This window comes from Dipodomys ordii, unplaced genomic scaffold (assembly GCF_000151885.1).
Source record: "Dipodomys ordii isolate 6190 unplaced genomic scaffold, Dord_2.0 Scaffold88, whole genome shotgun sequence".
In the NCBI taxonomy this organism is placed as follows: domain Eukaryota; kingdom Metazoa; phylum Chordata; class Mammalia; order Rodentia; family Heteromyidae; genus Dipodomys; species Dipodomys ordii.
In genome coordinates, this window is record NW_012267304.1 from 895,849 (window position 1) to 914,510 (window position 18,662).

An 18,662-nucleotide genomic window follows, 5' to 3' on the forward strand; every position below is an offset into this window, starting at 1 on the left:
AGTCCTTAGGCATGCCACTTAATCAAGGTTTTTCTCCGTAGTGTTTGAATTAGCTAGTAAGTCAGTGAATTGTTTGGCCAGGCTAGATATCTGCACTGATGTAATTACTTGGATTTTATTGCCCTGTTTATTAAGGAGAAAATTGCATGAGCAGTGACATACCTACTTAGATCTGACAAAGACAATAGCACTTTATATATGCGTAAGATGGTCCGGATTCAACAGTAGTTGAAAATGCTGTGTAATAACTACAGTTTCCCAGTTGATCCAGTAAATTACTCTGCTATACCCTTTCTTATCTGTAGAAATACTTGTTAGTCATTTTATTCTGACTTTGTTTTCTGTGTCAAACAATAGTCTAGCTATTTCCATGTAGCAGATTTCCCTTGCAATGAAGAGAATATCAGGAAGATCTTGCTATTGTGACAAAGAAAGTGGGAAGTTTATCATTGTATTTATAGCACAGAAAACATATAGAATGCTCTAGAAACAACAAATGAATGAAACAATTGATTTTTGACTAATGTATTATAGACAGTGAAGTAGTTATTTCTTTATTAGGACCAGTTGTTTTTTTCTTTAGTTATTGCATTTTTGTAGTACCTCAAATTTTTAGCTAAGATAAAGCACCATATCATCTGAATATACTGTAGACCTACATTTCCCTCCCACTTGCTGTCAATAAGAGAAAATTGCTCAAGTATTTCATAGCCAATGTTAGTTAGATATATACAGCCGAGACTCAGGTTTGAATATATCAGAAACAAAAGCAACTTGTTTAAAAAAAAAAGCAAGCAAAATCATTTATCACGTTTTTTTCTCCTTTTCTTCAGAAAAAAAAATAACTCAATGCCTTAGAATGAACTCAATTTCAATGATAACATTGACAAAGTAGAGAAGGTGTTCCTTCTGTGTTCAAAGAGAAGGACAGAGTTGACACACAAACATATGATATCTTCTTAAATACAAGCATAACCGAATACCACGTGATGGTGCTGCCATGTCAGTTTCCATGATGCAAGTAAAATATTTTAATAAGGGTAATCACAAGTTCAGTTTTTCACCCTAATTAATTTAAAGCTTAAAATGCAAGAGTAAGATCAAGACCATTTTATCTCCAAATGGAATTCTGACAACGAAGAGCAAAAAATGTTTGTAAACTGTTGTCAGGTAATCATTAATAGCTACTCTGCTAGAGTTATATAAATGTAAATGTAAATGTGAGAGACATGTGTCATGATAATGTTTTCCTTGAGCAAAAACTGAGGTACTAAAGATTTTTCCCTTGTTAGAAGAACTGCTTCTCTGTACCATGCGGCAAACAGTAATTTTGATATTAATTACAAACTTGCCCATTCATTCCAAGATTAGTGATGGTAATAAGATCCTTGACTCCATCAGCAGTGTACAAGTTCAATTCCTTTTATACGTTTTATTTTTATTTTATGGCTGGTACTGGGGTTTGAACTCAGAGACTTACTCGACTGGTATTCTACCACTTCAGCCATACCTCCACCCCAGATTATTGCTGGTTAATTTGGAGATGGAGTCTCATGGACTTTTCTGCCTGATCTGGCTTTGAGCTTCAGTACTCTACATCTCAACTTCCTAAGTAGTTAGGATTACAGGCTGGTGTCACTGGCATCTAGCTTTCACCTTTGATTTTATTAGCATATCCTAATTGCATAGAATAATGGATTTAATTGCAACATTTAATACATCCATATAATGTTCTTTGATCATGTTGAACTTCTAGGTGGGGTTCCATTATGAGCCAAATTCAATGCAGATCTTTCTGGACCTCTTGTTTCTATCTTTATATTTTTATCTTTAAGTGGTTGTACTAAGGAGTTGCCATTCAACAAAGCAGTTTATGAATATAATGCATCTTGATCAATATCCTTTTTCCATCTTTTATCTGTGTGCCAAAGCATCTAATCAAGGAGCTGACATTGTTTACTTTCATTATATATTTACCAAGTTCATTGTTACTAAATGCTTAGAGGCTTCACATTTATTTCATGAAAAATATTGGATACTGTGCTTCTTTATCTTTTCTCACAGTCTGTTAGGCAACCTTTAACAAAGGGAAAACAAAACTACTGAGCTTTTAAAATTTACAGGCTATAAATACTGACATCACAAATGAAGAAAGCATTTTAAGATGATTTAGGGGACAGCATGTTTTATGATATATAGTTTCCTGGAAACAAAGCTATGAAGATAAAGGGGAACTCAAATATCATATTTATTGAAAAAATGAAACAAAACCAAAATTAGCTGGTAAGGAGTATCTAGCCCCCAGGCAATATCAGGTCCAATTTCAACCATGTGTTAACTGTGTGTTAGCATGACACATGTGGAAAAATGTTTGTTGGTTTCCAAATCAACATTTTCAAAGAAGTTTTTAAGCAAGGACTTATTTTACTATGACAGGGATAAAGTAAGAGAAATAGAGATGAGAAAGGAATATTTCCTATTTCCAATACAGGAAATGGGAGTTAAACTCCTCCATTTGTCTATATAATAAAGCTTCTCTGATGAGATTTCTGATGGGCTATACAGAAAGTGTCTGCTGAGTTGGCTGAGACCTGACCTTATGCTTACAAGATTACTTTTATTAACTTATTTCTGTCAGACTCATAAAAATGTGTCTATTGTCATTTCATCCTAAAAAGCATTAGTTTCATGCTATGGTTAGGAATCCACCCCCTCCTTTGCTCCCTGCCAAGATTAGAAGTAGGAAATATACAGAGGAGTAGAGAGTCAAGACAAAATCTAATTTGAGAACACATGTCAAAATTAGAGAATATTCTTAAGAGAGTAATGTATTAAACCAGGCACATGTGACTCATGTCTATAATCATAGCTAATCAGAAGATAGTCTCCAAAAAAATTTTCAGGACTGCAACTCCAAAATTGCCATCAAAAAGCTGGGCTGGAGGCATGGCTAAAGTGGAGAGCTAGAAACACCAGTTGTGAGCTAGAAAGGCAATCAAGAGCATAATTTAAGGCCCCTATCCTGGTAATGACACAAAACAAAAATTGAAATTTTGGTTAAATTGAAATGTTACAAGTTTTAGTGGCTAAGATCTACTTCATAGAAGGTGATACCTTAGGCAGCCATTGTACTAAACTAGATATGCAAGATCAGATACCTAGTTGTTGGGAGGTGTTTTTTTTTGTTTTTGAGATGAATCACAATGTCTGTACCTTCCCTTTCCCCTGCCTCATTTTATATTTTTCAAATCTATAGGAAAGTTCTCTGAAGTACGTTTTAGGTCAGCCTTGTTTTGCAACTTGATGTAAAGGGAGGTTAGCAGAACACTGCAAGTCACTAGTGGTGGGAAAGGCAGGGAATACAGTCAAGAAAGGTATGAAGGTTGAATGGAAGCAGTCTAATCTCATCTCCACAGAAACCTGAAAGGCTTTCTATTCTTTTGTAGAAAAAAGAACCAAAAAAGAATGTTTCCTTTTCTGTCTCCACTCTCAGAATTCAGTCTCTTCTTTGCTTTTCTCTAAGACTTCAGTGAGACTATTCCCTGCATTTTAGTCCCAGAAAATGTCTTAATCAGTTTCCTTGGACATTTTTCCTGCTCACCACATTCAACCACTATTGCCCGATAATTTTATCTACTTTAGATCCACAATCAAGCTTGATATCCTGAATGTCAGTTTGCAAGTACTGACTGTGGTACAAACTAAATTTAAATGTGTCCTAGTTGCAACTGCTGACATGACAGACAAATCTGATGGTTGTGAGGGACAGAAAAGTGGATTTTGTCAGATGCATAAATGTCCATCTTAACCAGCTTCATGGATGTGTGCTTTTGACTGGTACCTCCCGATTGTGCATCTCAATAAGGACTGACTGACATGAATTTAACAAATGCTGATGTGGCATGTGGGATGAGTTTTGGAACTTTCAATATATCTGTGTTATCTCAAAAACAATGTTTCGATGACGGGTAGCTTTTCATTTATATGCATGTCTTACTTTTTCACTCTTAAAATATTCCTCATTTTATGGTACTAGAACTTGAACTCAGATCCTACACTCACAGTTTTCTTGTTCACAACTGGCATTCTACCAGCTGAGCCATGCCTCCAGTCTAGCATTGTGCTGCTTAATTGGAGATAGAAGTCCCCGGGCCTTTTCTGTCTGGGTTGGGATTGAACCTTGGTCTTCCAGGTCTCCATCTCCAGATTAGCTAGAATTATAGGTGTGAGCCACCTGTCTAAACTGACAGTTCTCAAGTCATGTGAACATTTTGAAATAAAGTACATATGATGCTAACATGTGACATTAGCCAGAATGATGGAAGATATGGTAATCTATATGAATACCAAGCAGCAAATGAATTCTTTTCACCCTCTAAATGCCCTAAAACAAATTGAATAGCTAAAGAACAGGCTCTACAGTAAAATTTCAATCATGACGAAAGGAAAAGCACAAGACACAAAAGAAACATATTATCATCCATCAGTGTTTGTTCCTGTTAATACTTACAATTGTGGACTTACTTCTTTTCCTTTGGATATATAAAGAGAAATACTGGTCTCTGGTAGACTTTTAAATGGACTACAAGATGTCAATGAGCGGACCTGTGAGTAAATAACCAAAACTCTAACTGTTCCAGTAACCAAAGATGCAGAAATTAGTCTATAAAATCAGTCTTCTGTGTTTGCTAGTCCAAAGTAATTGTGCTGACCTTTTTTAGTCAATTTAAATTAGAGTGATCTAGACACAAAGGACTAATGTGGTAGTTTTAGATTTGAGGCTAGTGGACTCAGTGTTTTCTAGTGTCCCAAGGCCTCAATTTCTCCAAACACATCAATGGATGTGCTTGCCCTAGAAGATCCCTCAAGAGTCTTTTTCAATATTAAATTCAATAATTTTGTTATGAACCACTGTGAGCTGGATGCTGGTGGCTCATGCCTGTAATCTTAGCTACACAGGAGGCTAAGATCTGAGGACCACAGTTCGAAGCCAGCCAGGACAGGAACTTCCATGATACCCTTATCTCCAATTAACCACTTTAAAACTGAAAATGGACCTGTGGCTCAAAGTAGTAGAGCACTAGCCTTGAACGTGAACTCAGGGACAGCACCCAGGTCTGAGTTCAAGCCCAACAACAACAACAATAACAACAACAAAGAATCATTGTGACAAGAAGTTCATGGCTTTTGTCTCTTCAGAGCACTAATCTATGCCTGCTTATCTTCTGGGTTCTATGAGTAAGCACTGATTAGAAAGAATTCAGGGCTCTGTAGTGGACAGCTGACTTTTCTTACCTAAGAGAAATAAATCTGTCAACTTATATTAGGTGTTGTCAGGTAACATCATGCTCAGTGATAAACTGAATGAGAAATAGTGTTATGTTGGCATTCGATTATACTAGAGCCCATGAAAAGGCAAGCAAAATGCTGAAATGAGGATTCAGGATGACCCATTGTAATAATGAGATGTACAAGACAGTATGTTGAAACTGAACTTTACAACTTTGCGGGGGAGGGGAAGGAGGAGTTGAGAAGGTGGAAAGGGAAGGGATGGTAGGGGAAAAACAAAGGAGGGTGTAACAATGCTCAATAGGAAATGGACTCATTACCTTGCTCATGTAACTGTAACCCCTCTGTATAGTATCTTTATTTATTATTTATTTATTTTTTATTGTGAAAATACTGTACAGAGGGATTACAACTACATGGGCAAGATAATGAGTACATTTCTTATCAAGCATTGTAGCCTCCTCCTTTGTTTCCCCTTCCCATCCCTTCCCAGTGTATAGTATCTTTATAATAAAAAATATATATTAAGGGAAAAAAGCAGTGTATTCTACTCTTGTTTAAATTCCTGAAAAGTTAGGATGTTGAAAACATGTAAAACAGTTGATGGGATGCAAGAAATTAGTTGTCCCCCTGCATTCTAATGCTTTTATTCTGCTGCTGTTGAAGCTACATCTGGCTTTTATTAATAAAAGGTTCTTTTAAAACTTTATCAAGGTCAGAAGCAAAGGATTTTTGGAAGACCTGGTTTTAGTAATCCAAGATGAGCCTATGTGCCTACAGCTAAGTTGTTTCCCAGCCTGTTTTCCAAGATGACAAAAGGAGAGATTCCTGATTAAATGACTGAAGAAAGACCAGAACTGCTAGTGTTGGCTGGGAAATGGGGTAGGTAGCCTGACATCTTAGACAAGATGAGGGCTGAGAGAGCAACATGATATGCCTGGAATATATGAGACGTTTCACATACAGGGATAATTACATGCGCATTTCCATCCCCACCAAATCAACTTTACAATTTTAAGCATCTGAAACATATAAATCAGTCTTTAGCCATACTATCTGAACACACCCAATCTCATTTTAAATATTTAAAATAATCAGGTACAATACATTAAAACTGTCCTGCACTCTGCAAACCTTCCTTTAGAACTGACTGTACACTAATCATAGTCCATAGGAGGCAGATTATGAGTTTGTGAGTTCAGAGTTTAGCAACATATGGAAACCCTGTCACAGAAATAAACAAAGGAAAGGAAAATCACCAATTGGCAATAGAGTTGGCTCAAAAGATTCTATTTGAATTGATTCTTATTAACTGACAGAAAAAAATATTTGGGTGATGTTAAATAAAACACAACAAGCTACAGAACATGGTTGTTGTGTGATTCTGTGAAAAGAATATATTATATTTTACTGAACGAAATGGGAATACTATGGTGTACACGACAGGAGCTGAAACTTCTAGATGACAGTATCTTTGTTACTGATTTTTATACAACAAAGTCCTATTATCTTGTATATGATCAAAACAAAATAAAGTTGTTTGTTGATAAAAAATAAAGTGGGGAAGACTTGAGGACTATGGTATAAGAATTTTTTTTCTTAAAAAGTGGAATTGTCAGAGCCTTTTCATTATCAGCTTTTCTTCTTAATCTAAAAGCTAAAAGCTATCATTCTCATTAGGATTGATTTTCTGTTCTTGCTTCATTTCATCAACCTTTGGTGAGAAACCATTGAATAATTCAGGACATTGTCTCTAAGGTATAAAGCAAGTCAGGAAAGAGCCCCAGCTCCTGGCTTCCTTCTCCATGTGACGAAAGGCTTGGCACACCTTCTCTTCCTGAATACAAAATGGCTTATGATTTTCTTGGTGTTTTTGTATTTCATGAGCTGCTCTAAAGTAGAAATAGGAAGCCTCCTTATTATCAAAATGTCTATCTTCAGGGAATGACTACATGCAGTACTGGCCACAAAACCAACTAAAATCAAGCATACACAATAGTATTTCCTGAAGGTAGGTCTTGTTTGCCCAGAATTCTAGTCAGCTAAGATATTTGAGGGAGAGAAGGAAGTCTTTGGAACTGTCCCATTGAGGACAAAAGTGAAGGCAGGTCTTTGGTGTGCTGAATATAAACTGTTTAATGCCTTGGATTTGTAGCCATACTTGGGTACTTATGTGGCCATGGGGAGTTTGCCTAGTCTCTTTCACTTGGTTTTCATATCTGTAAAATTGGGATAATAATAGCAACTACTTCATTGCATTGCAAGGATTCAATGAAATGTGCATGAAACTATCAGGGCCTAATAGCTCGTTGGCTGCAGCCACAGCACCAGTTCAATCACCAGGAATCAGGGAAAGGACATGCTAGGGATTTAGGTTCTGACCTCAACTCTGCAGCACCCTAGGAGACAGAAGGCAGTTTTCCAAACACTGTGTAATTTAAGAATTTACTCCATCCAAGCAGGGATAATGAAAACTCTTCCTACAGGGCTGCTGTCATAGTTAATTAGAAACACCTGTCAAATCTCTGGCACACTGAAATATATAGATCCATTCACACAAAAGTGTGTCTGTAGTGTCAATATCTGCAAGGAGTCAGTGTCTTTACTATGGTGGGAATGTCCCTAACTTTAGATCTCACAAAATATTGACTATTTTCTACTGGGCTGCCATTCCTTTTTACACTTACTCCAGATTACATGTTTTGTAACATTTGAGTAGAGGTAATATTTAAAGCCTAGTTCCTCAAGATTCAGGGCTGGGGTTGCCTTTGCATTTGTGATTGACCCTTCATTTTCTTAGCTCTGAAAGAAATGCAGGTACTTTTGCTTATGTGTTTATGGACCCTGCCATGATTCAATTGGAGCAATGTATTTTTGGAGCCCATTTGATCTACATACATTGACATACTCCAATGCATAACTCTCTAATACCTACTGAAAAATGTCAGAATTTATTTAGAGGCACTTGTTACAAGTTTACATGTGAATGTTTCTGAAGGTCTTTCAGGAAAGGTTATGGTGGAAATCATATCATAACTTGAAATGGTCAGTCAATATTAAAGCAAGCTAATTGTGGGAGAGATAGAGATAAGCTAAACTGGTGATGAAATCATGGAATATGTGGAAAGGAGTGGTTGGCAGTTGGTGATGAGAAAGACACATGCTGGGCCTGCTTTAATGAAAGGTAGCATTGATTTGTAATTAAAATCACTGTAACAGTGGGATGGAATTAAAGTACTTGAAAGCACACTTTAGTCTATTAAGTAGTTTGAACATTCCCCCAGTGTTTCCGTTTATATTATTAATTTGCTCATCAAAACTTTCTTCATATATCAGGCTAGGTCAACTTAAACCCAGCCTATGTCCAAATGATCATAAAACTTCAGTCTGTATGATGCACATTAATTAGGATTTATTATAATAATAACTCTACAAAGAGCAAAACCCACAGCAAGCTATAGGTTATCCTGTCCTTTATTTCATGTCTTAATTTTTTTCCTGTTATAAATTTCACCTTTAGTACCACTCCACATATGATGTTGGGATTAGAAAATTCTCCTTAAAACAATCAGAAGTAAATGTATGTTTTAAGAAGTAAATGTATGTCTTAAAATAAAGACCTACTTATTGGTGCCAGTTAATCTTCAGTGAATATCACATCAGTAAAATAAGAAGATAACACAGAACTGTTCAGTTTTATTGGTAATCTTAAATCCTGCTGTAGGGAGAAGAAAATCCTTAATATTATGGCTAAAGAGTCAAGTCACATTAGATTAGCACTGGTGTACATTAATAATGAAAATAGCTGAGCCTGATTAGTGTCACTTCAAGTTTTGTGAATCAGAGATGTGGCTTAACAAATTAAACAGCTTGAATACCAGACAGTCTAGGGGAATAATACTTAATAAAAAAAGTTTAAACCTTCATGTCTTTTTAAAGGAAAATTTATCATTGATATAGAATTATGTACAATTCACACTCCAGCATGAAAAGGATGGGACTTTGCAAACCATAAAAACTGTAATAAAGAAGCCACTAAAATTGATTTTCATTTAAGTAGATTACCAGTATTTTCTCACTAACTGTAAGGAGTGTGTTGAATGTCTCTAACCTATTTTCAGCTGTGATACTATTTCTACATGCACAATTAGACACTGTCCCGTTTGGGGATGATTAAATGGCTCATATTTTTCCTATCCAGAACTCTAGTACCTTTTCAGTCTAGGAAGAGAAAAGAAAATGTACACAAACGAATGTGCAAAGATTTTTCAATAAATGTTCAGATAGGCAAAGTTGTAAAGTGGGTCTAAGAGGTCCCCACGGTCCTTATTCCCTGGAAGCTTCTCCTCCTCCAACTTTTCTCAACCTTCCTAAGCCCACTGGTCTCCTCCTTAGCCAAGAGCCTTCTAGAGCAATGCCCCAAATAAGCATAAACTGCCTTTCCCAGTGCACTTTTCCATCTTCTGCTCTGTCTTACAAAATGTACTTGTCCTGAGTCCATTTTATCATACCCTTGCTGTCTTTTAAGAGGGTTAATAGTTGTAGTAATAGCAGGAGGAGGAACCATAATATAACCATGAAAACAATAGCCAACATTGAGTAAAATGACTGTTTTATTATGCTCTAGACACTCTAGAAGCATTTTACATTCAGTACTTCATTTAATCCTCACTTTTACAGATGATAAAAAATTGAGGCTTAGAAAGATTAAGTATCACATCTAAGGTCCCATAGTGAATACGAGGTCTTACTTTTGTTTGCTCCATTCCAAAGGCGCAGGCTCTTAACCACTACCACTCTATGCTATCTTAGTTTTAGGAAAAGTAATGAGTTAGTACACCAGAAAGTATTTTTAAGTAAAAATGGTTGTTTTCCCCAACCATTTATTGTTTCTTAGAAGACTTTGATACTTTCTGTCTTATTTTAAAAAGTGGGAGGAAAGCCAGGTGCTGGTGGCTCACGCCTGTAATCCTAGCTACGTAGGAGGCTGAGATCTGAGGATTGGGGTTCAAAGCCAGCCCAGGCAGAAAAGTCCAGGAGACTCTTATTTCCAATAAACCACCAGAAAACCAGAATGGGCACTGTGGCTCAAGCGGTAGAGTGCTCGCCTTGAGCTGAAGAGCTCAGGGACAGCGACCAGGCCCAGAGTTCAAGCCCCACAACCGACAAAAAATAAGTAAGTGGGAGGAAAGAAGAAGAAAAATAAAGGAAGAGAAAAGAAAGGGAAGAGGAGTAACAATTGACTCTCGGCTGGAAACAGAGAGTTCTTTACTTAGTTGAGCACCTCAGTAGAAAACTCCTGAACTTCAAATTATATTTGACCTGTTACAGGCCACCTAGCTATTAATGAGGCTGAGATTTGAAGAATATCTGTTTAAAGCCAGTTGAGACAGAAAATTCTGCAAGAATTAACAAAAACACAAGGTAGAGGCTTGGCTCAAGTGGTGGGGCACCAAAAACAAACACAAACCCCTGAGTTTAAACTCAGATACTACCAAAACAAATATTAAAACAAAATAAAACAGAAAAATAAAAATAAAATAAAACATATGATTGCCTCTGCCCCACCCCAGTCACAATGACTATCATCAAGAATACAGAAACAGGGCTGGGAATGTGGCTTAGTGGTAGAATGCATGAGGCCCTGAATTCAGTCCTCAGTGCCATATAAACAGAAAAAGCCAGAAATGGTGCTGTGGCTCAAGTGGTAGAGTGCTAGCCTTGAGCAAAAAAAAAAGCTTAGGGACAGTGCCCAGGCCCTGAGTTCAAGCCCAAGGATTGACAAAATTAAACTAAAACTAATGACAACGGAACAAATTGTTTTTTTTCCCCAATGGGGCTTCAACTCAGGACAGCATGCTTGCTAGACCTTTTAAATTTTAATATGTTTTCAAATAAGATTTTGTTCTTTTGGCCAGGTGAGCCTTAGACCTTGATCTTTCTGCCTTTCTCTTTTGAGTACCTATGATTACAGGTGTGTATCACTCCACCCAATGTTGTCTTTGAGTGAGGGTCTCAGCTGAGTGAGTTTCAGTGTAACCTTGAATTGTGATCTTCTCTTTTCTGTGCCTCCCTACTATCTGAGATCACAGGCATAAATTACCATGCAGGGCAAAAATGAAACCTTTACACATGGTTAGTGGGAATGTAAATTCCAGTAACTGTCAAATCAGTATACAAATTATTCAAAAAAATACAAGTAAATATACCATATGTTCTAGCTATATAACTCCTGTATATGCCAATGAAATCAAAGTCACCTTACAGAAGTCCCTGCCTACCTGATTATCATAGGACAATTCACAATAGCCCAGTATAGAATCAGACTATAGAATGAGTTATAGAATCAGAATCAGTACCTGTGAACATATGAATAAATTTTTAAAATGTGTTTTGTGAACACAATGGAGAACTATCCAGACACATAGAAAAATGAAATCCTACCATTTACAGCAAATAAGGTGGAACATTATATAAGTCAGACTTCAAAAAGCAAATATCACACATGCAAAAAAGCACACAAAATAAATGACATAAAAACAGAAGAAGGACATTAGGGCTTTGGAAAGAGACTATGGTGAGAGACAAAAGACATGTGGACAAGGAGGGTACAAAGGAGACTAGACATGACTATTGGACATTGTATGCATGTATGGAAATATTACAATGCACTGTACTAATTTATATAATTATGCATGTTAATGAAAGAAATGAAAATAACATAAGTGATAGCAAATGATATGATAGAACTGTACTCTAGATATCGGTGTAGCAGGTCTCCTTGAGATGACAAGAAATGTCACCTTGTCTCAAGTATGACAATTTTTTCAACCATAACACTGTTGTGAAATATTTGTTGTAATACTTGGCTTCTTCCCACTATCAAAACCAGTACTTTCTCCCAGGTACACTCTAGGGTCTTATTGTTTTCAACTACTATTCCAGAGTGGTAATGTGTAATTCTGGCTCTCTGGATGTAGAAATACTTTTGTTGGTTTTTCTTTTTTCAAAATGACATGTGAGGAGGGCTCAGGATGCAGCTGGCCCTAGATAGGAGAAGAGCTGTTCTACTTGGTTCTGGTGGCAATTGCCTTTGCTAGATGAAAGCTTTCTCTTGCTCCCCAGCTGTTTCTGTGTGATATATAAAATTAGCTGCTTTTGGAACTGCAGGTGATTTTAACATGATTTTTTTGCTCTAGTAAAAGTGTGAGCAAGGGCTATAGCTATTAAAGTAACCTATAGCAAGTGCTTCTTCATCTGACTCCTGATTATACTTCAGTTTTCTTCTCTAACCAGAGTACACTTTCACCAGAAAGGGTCTGGAGTTTGTTGCAAAAATAAATTAGACTCCAGGGTATACTTAACAATGATTTCTCCATGTGTGGCCTTTGGTATTATCTTATTCCTTATTCTTATTCTAACTTATTAGAAATGAATCCTGACAAAGTTCACACATGTGGGACTTACTCTAATGGGACAAGCCATACCATAAAGGACTAGATTTTAGAGTAACTAACCATCTTAGTTTGTCTAGGGTTGTTCTAGGTTTAGCACCAAAAATCCTATGTCCAAGGAAGCCCTCTAGTCCAAGGTATGCCAGCTTGTTTAGCTACCTTATTAGGGTATAGTTTTGCTATAGTTTTTGTGAAGGTTCAAGTCATACACATGTCACATATGATCATTTTAACCATATCTTCTCTTTTTCCCCCATATCTTCTCTTTTCATAAAAACATTCATCTTTTTTGCAGGGCTTGAATCACAGACTTATCACTCTACCATTTGAACCACTCCATAAGTCCTTCTTCTATTGGTTATTTTTGAGACAGAGTTTGCTTTCTGGTAGGCAAGTTTGAACTGTGATGCTTTTATTTGTGCTTCCTTTTGTTGTTGGGAAACAGGCATACACTACTGAGTCCAGCCATTGTGCTTCCCTCATAGAGGTGCCTGCTACCATAACCAGCTATTGTAGGAGATGAAGTCTCACAAACTTTTTTTTTTTTACAAGTTTCAAACTACATTTTACTAGAGTCAAGGGAAGACTTTAAAAAGCCACATACAGTACAATTTAAAATTGGATGAACATCCTGCAAATGTTAGTGCAAAGTAATTACGTAGACTCTCCAATACAAGATTGTGCTCATGTTCCCAAGTTTGGTCAGAGTTGCTCTATATAATTACAGTCACAGAGGCTTCACTTACCAAATAGCAATGCCTTCGTGTTTTATGTTCTATGTACCAAGGGAATGTCACAAGGTTTTGGTGAGATGCAGCTTAGTTTCATTAACAAAGCAAATTTCTTATTTAGTGTAACAGTCATGTTCCTGGAATGCTGCACATACACATTTCACAAAAATGCCTTTAAGCTGATGCCTTTTATCTTGTTCAGTAAAATTATTCAAGGTATTTTTTTCAACTATGTAAACTGCAATTGTTTCATGATTTTAAAATGCAACCAGTATAAATGAAAACATTTCAGGGGTGAGGGAACACCCACCACTAATCTCAGTTAGACAAAGTTCTTAAAATCAAAAAGCCTATTCACACAAAATTATATGTAATGACTGTAGTAATCAGTTTATTACACAGATTAATCATTCTTGAACGTACAAGCTCCAGAGGAGCAATTGGGTCTTTAAATATACACAAGTATTTCCATCAAATGAATTTTCACCCTTACATCCAAATAGACCTAAGCAGTTAAAAACATAAGAAAAATAAGAGCTATTAGCTATGTATTAACTGAGAAACCACATACAAACCAAAGAATATGGAAAGAGAGAGAAAGAAAAAGAGAGAGAAAAAAGAGAAAGAGAGAGAGAGAGAGAGAGGGAGAGGGAGGATGAAAGACTGAAAGGGTAGGGAAATGTAAAAGAGTTGGAAACAAAGCCCATCACACTTTTTGTACTAATAGCTCCAATCCATTTAAATGTCGACCAGTTAAACTTAGACCTTAGAATACAGGATGTGGGTAGTTTAATCTGGTTGGTCATAACTTTCACCTAAGTTGTAGGTCCTTCGAAGAAAATGAATACAGAAAAAACTTCATGTTCTTCACCTTGCTGTTCATAACGGTTTTGATTTTAAATGGATTCCACTTAAAAACAATTTCCTACAGGCCAGTGGAGCTTTCCCCCATCCAAGTACACACCATGTGCCCACCATCCCTCGCACCTTGCCGTTATCCAAATTTCTGCCAATAAGTGAAGTTTTTTGTCTCACACCTAGGTTACGCCTGGAAGATTGGCTTTTCACACACATACTTCTCTGCTAGGAGGCAATGTTGGTACAGAAGTACAGTATCTCTAGTTTGTTGTTCCAAGTATGTACAACACGCAGCACTGCTGTTTTATCAGGTAAACATGTGCACAGGGGAAGATGAGGCGTGGGCTCATAGAAAGCAGTCAAATGGAAATCAAAAGGACTTTCTCTTTCAGAGTTCCCCTATCTTTATTTGTAGAGGTTATCCAATAATTTCTTTAATTACATCGCATACTTCTGAGTCCATTCCCGAGCTATTCTGTTGTACTTTTCTCTATCTGTTTTGTAGATCCGAGCAATCTCAGGCACTAAGGGATCATCTGGATTGGGATCACACAACAGAGAACAGATGGACAAAAGTACTTTTGAAATAGTTAGTGCTGGAGACCACTGTGACCGTAGAATATCAAGACAAATGCTCCCATTACTGTTAATATTTGGATGATAAATTCTTGTTGTAAATGCAACCTTAGGTGGTTTGAAGGGGTAATCTGTTGGGAAATGAATTGTCAAGAAAAATACTCCACCCTGATAGGGACTGTCATTTGGTCCCATTATTGTAGCTTGCCAATGAAACATGTCATCTCCAACAGGACCGGCTGAACATTGTGCTGGGGAATCCCGTGCCAGGTCATTCAATCCTTGTGGATTCTCTTCAGAGCCATGGTGGGAGGCAGTAGCCCCCGGGGGCTGGGACGGGGACCGGGGAGGGACGGGGAAGGGACCAGGAGGCCTGAGGCCGCCTGGGCGGTCGCGGGTCGGCCGGAGAAAACGGGATGTACAGGAGCGCGGGTCCGGCGGGACGGGCTGAGGGCCGGGGCCCGCTCAGCTTCTGGGGCTGCCGCAGCGGATCACCGCATCACCCGGCGGCGGCCCCTTCAGTCTCACAAACTTTTATGCAGGGAGATGGTTTCTAAATGTGGTCTCCTAATCTCTACCTTTCCCAAGTAGCTAGGCTTGCACTACTGTTCCCAACTTATTTATAAAAAAATTAGTTCTGAGATGTGTGCCTGTGGCTCACACCTAATTCCTAGCTACACAGAAGGCTGAAATCTGAGGACTGAAAGCCAAACAGGAGAGGAAAGTCCATGAGGCTCTTATCTCCAATAAACTTCTAAAAATGCAGCCAGAAGTCAAGCTGTCATTCAAAGTGGTAGAGAACTATCCTTGAGCAAAAGGAACTCAGGAACTGCACCCAGGCCTTAGGTTCAAGTTCCAGGATCAGCACAAAAATTAGTTTTATATTATGACATTTATTTCTTCTGTGATTGTCTTACAAGATGGTGAATGTCATCAGTGCTCATATATTAATTGCTTATATATAGTGCTAAAGACAGGACTATTCATCAGTCATATATTTTTTGCTTACTAGTGTGTCTCTAACACTTAGTGTAATGCTTCCCATGACATAGCCATTCAACATGTGTCTGTTGAATTAATAAATAAGACACTTAACTGCTCTAGTCTCCCAATTTCCCATCTATAATGGAGCCATTAACTAGTTGTAAAAGCTGTGTAGGACTGAGAAATGTTGTGTGAATGAAGTAATTAATTTTTAGTAAACCATGTAAAAGAATATTGATTATGGTGACTATTTTTGATAATTATTGTTGATCAATAACAATATCTACTGTTATCAATGAACTTACTGTGTATTATATCCTGTCAATATTTCATTCCATTTATTCCCTTGTATCAACCTTCCAATAGTTAAGAAGATAAATCTCCATTTTAGAAATGAGAAAAGTTAGGTTACCTTTAAATCCAGCTACAAAGTTAGAGGTCTATCTTCAAGATCATACTCATTTTCTTATATGAACTACCAGTATAAAAGGTTTATCAATCATCTCCATGTAAAATAATTTGCTAGAAAGACTCACACAACTTACTTAAAGCTATTATAGTCATGGTTATGGTATATTACAGGGAAAAGATACCAATTAAAATCAGCCAAGAGAAGATACACATTTCATAGAATTTACAAGCAGCAAATGTGGAGTATCTATTATCGTCTTCTTACATTGATGTGTGACAGTTCTCATGAAGTATTGCCAAAGAGAGTCACTCATCCAAGCCATGGGGTTCAGAGATTTTTATTAAGACTCTATTACATAGACACGACTGACCAATTGCCCATATGTTTCATCTCAGTTTTGAGGTCCATTGCCACCATGTGACCCAAATCTCCTACTCTAAATCATGTTGATACTGTGTAGTTAGGTCAAGGATCTTTGGTAAGCAATGATTACTTCTCAAAAATTGAAGACAAAGACCAGATTTTTTAGACAAATTTTGATTCTTCTTTTTACAATTAATTATATAAAAATTATCATTAAGTTGTTGTAAAAGGAGGTACCATATAACAAAGCAGTTTATGAATACAATGCATTTGAACAGTGTCACCCTTTCAACATTCTCACCCCCCCTTTGAATCAACCCTTTCCTTACTTTTCTTAGTATTGTGATACATACAGTATCTTCTTGACTGCATTCTCCCCTGCCTTCCCCATCCATTTTCTGCCCCTATTCTCTTGGCCCCATCACCCTCTTGCATGTACCCATTTCCTGGTATTGATTTTGTTGGGCTTTGGCCTAGTCTTTCTTAAAGATTATACTATTTAAGCTCTCCATAGACTCTATTATTCTTTTTTCAAGAAGGTAGAAAAGCTCAGTAAACATACCAAAGATTGCACAGATAGTAAAGTACATGCAAAACCTATCAGTGTCCTTCCAATGCTCATCCTTTCATTTTCTCTGGGTATCTTAGAGACATAATAAATTATACACTTAAAGGTTATGTTCCCTCATATGTAGAACAAGGAGAACCTCACTAGAAGTTGAGAGAGAGAGAGACTCCTTCCACAGTTATTGTTTCTTTCCCATAACTGTCAAACTTAAACCTTTTCTTAAATTCTAAACACACTCTCTGCAATGGGAAAATGTATAGCAGACAGTGGTGAGAAAGTCTGTCTAGGGAATACTTCTGTTCTGCCAATTTTTTCTCTTATTCACTAGGGCTTATGATGCCTTCACATGTGTGCATGCACACACACTTACACATACCTCAGTTCACAAAAGTCACCATTTGCCATGATCCACTGAACAAATTTCATTTTAGGTGTTAAATAAAAGTTGACATTTCTTCCTGGCCCATTAGATTTTTAAAGATAGGCCTCTTGAACATAGAACCATGGTGACAAAGAAAATAATATCTTTTGATGGAGTTTCTAACAGGGATGTGTGGAACTATACCATCTTCCCAGGTCTCCTCGAATGACAGATTGCCAGCCATCTCATATAGTTGTATGATTCTAGGAGATTGAGAGAAATGAGAACACTTGATAACAAGAGGAGAGAAAAACAGGAAAGCAAGGCAGATAGGTCACTCAGAAGTTCTGTAGTAATCTACACCTATTCAGAAGTGAGAAAACAGAATTCAAAGGACCCCTGCACATAGAATAAAATCCATAGCTTGACTAAAGCAGAACAAGCCTAAAAATGATCTAGCAAACAGAAGGCTAAGAGTTAGATACAATGTTTTTGTGAGAGAAAGAATGCAAAATTGCCACTTACCTACTAGCTATCCTAGCAATAAAAATACTACTGGCCTGCTAGTCAGGCATAAGAGTTTAAATCCCAAAATTAGCTTTGTGTCTATAGAACTCTTTTTATTCTCTAATGTTTAATTTCCTTACTTGTATATCAGGTGCTAATAATAAAACAAATTTTATAGGACACATAGTGATTCAGTGTAATAATATATGTAAAATGGTTAGTTCAGGGTTAGGAGTAATGATGATGATGATGATAATATGTATATTAGATATAACTGTTCTGGTTATAGGGTTATTGTGGACTGCTTTTGAAATACTGAATGTGACACTGTTTTTAAAAGGTTACATTGTACAGCCAAGTGCTGATGGCTCACACCTGTAATCCTACTACTCAGGAGCCTGAGATCTGAGGATCATGGTTCAAAGACAGCCTGAGTAGTAAAGTCTGTGAGACTCTTTTTTTTAAAAAAATTATTTTTATTTTTATTGTGAAAATACTGTACAGAGGGGTTACAATTACATGGGCAAGATAATGAGTACATTTCTTATCAAGCATTGTA

General features: G+C 37.0%; 2 protein-coding genes across 2 annotated transcripts in view; one reads left to right on the forward strand and one right to left on the reverse strand.

Annotated features, from left to right (window-relative positions):
- Nucleotides 1-18,662, forward strand: part of Il1rapl2 (interleukin 1 receptor accessory protein-like 2) — a 1,034,228-nt gene that overhangs the window by 414,706 nt on the left and 600,860 nt on the right. The window lies entirely within an intron of this gene.
- Nucleotides 13,839-15,421, reverse strand: LOC105992811 (ubiquitin-conjugating enzyme E2 D2). The gene has a single exon (XM_013025882.1). The coding sequence runs from the start codon at nucleotides 15,125-15,127 to the stop codon at nucleotides 14,771-14,773; it is 357 nt and encodes a 118-aa protein (XP_012881336.1). The 5' UTR covers nucleotides 15,128-15,421; the 3' UTR covers nucleotides 13,839-14,770.

Coding starts and splice junctions, on each gene's coding strand:
- LOC105992811 (XM_013025882.1), bottom strand. CDS start 15,127: ATGTTTCATTGGCAAGCTACAATAATGGGACCAAATGACAGTCCCTAT.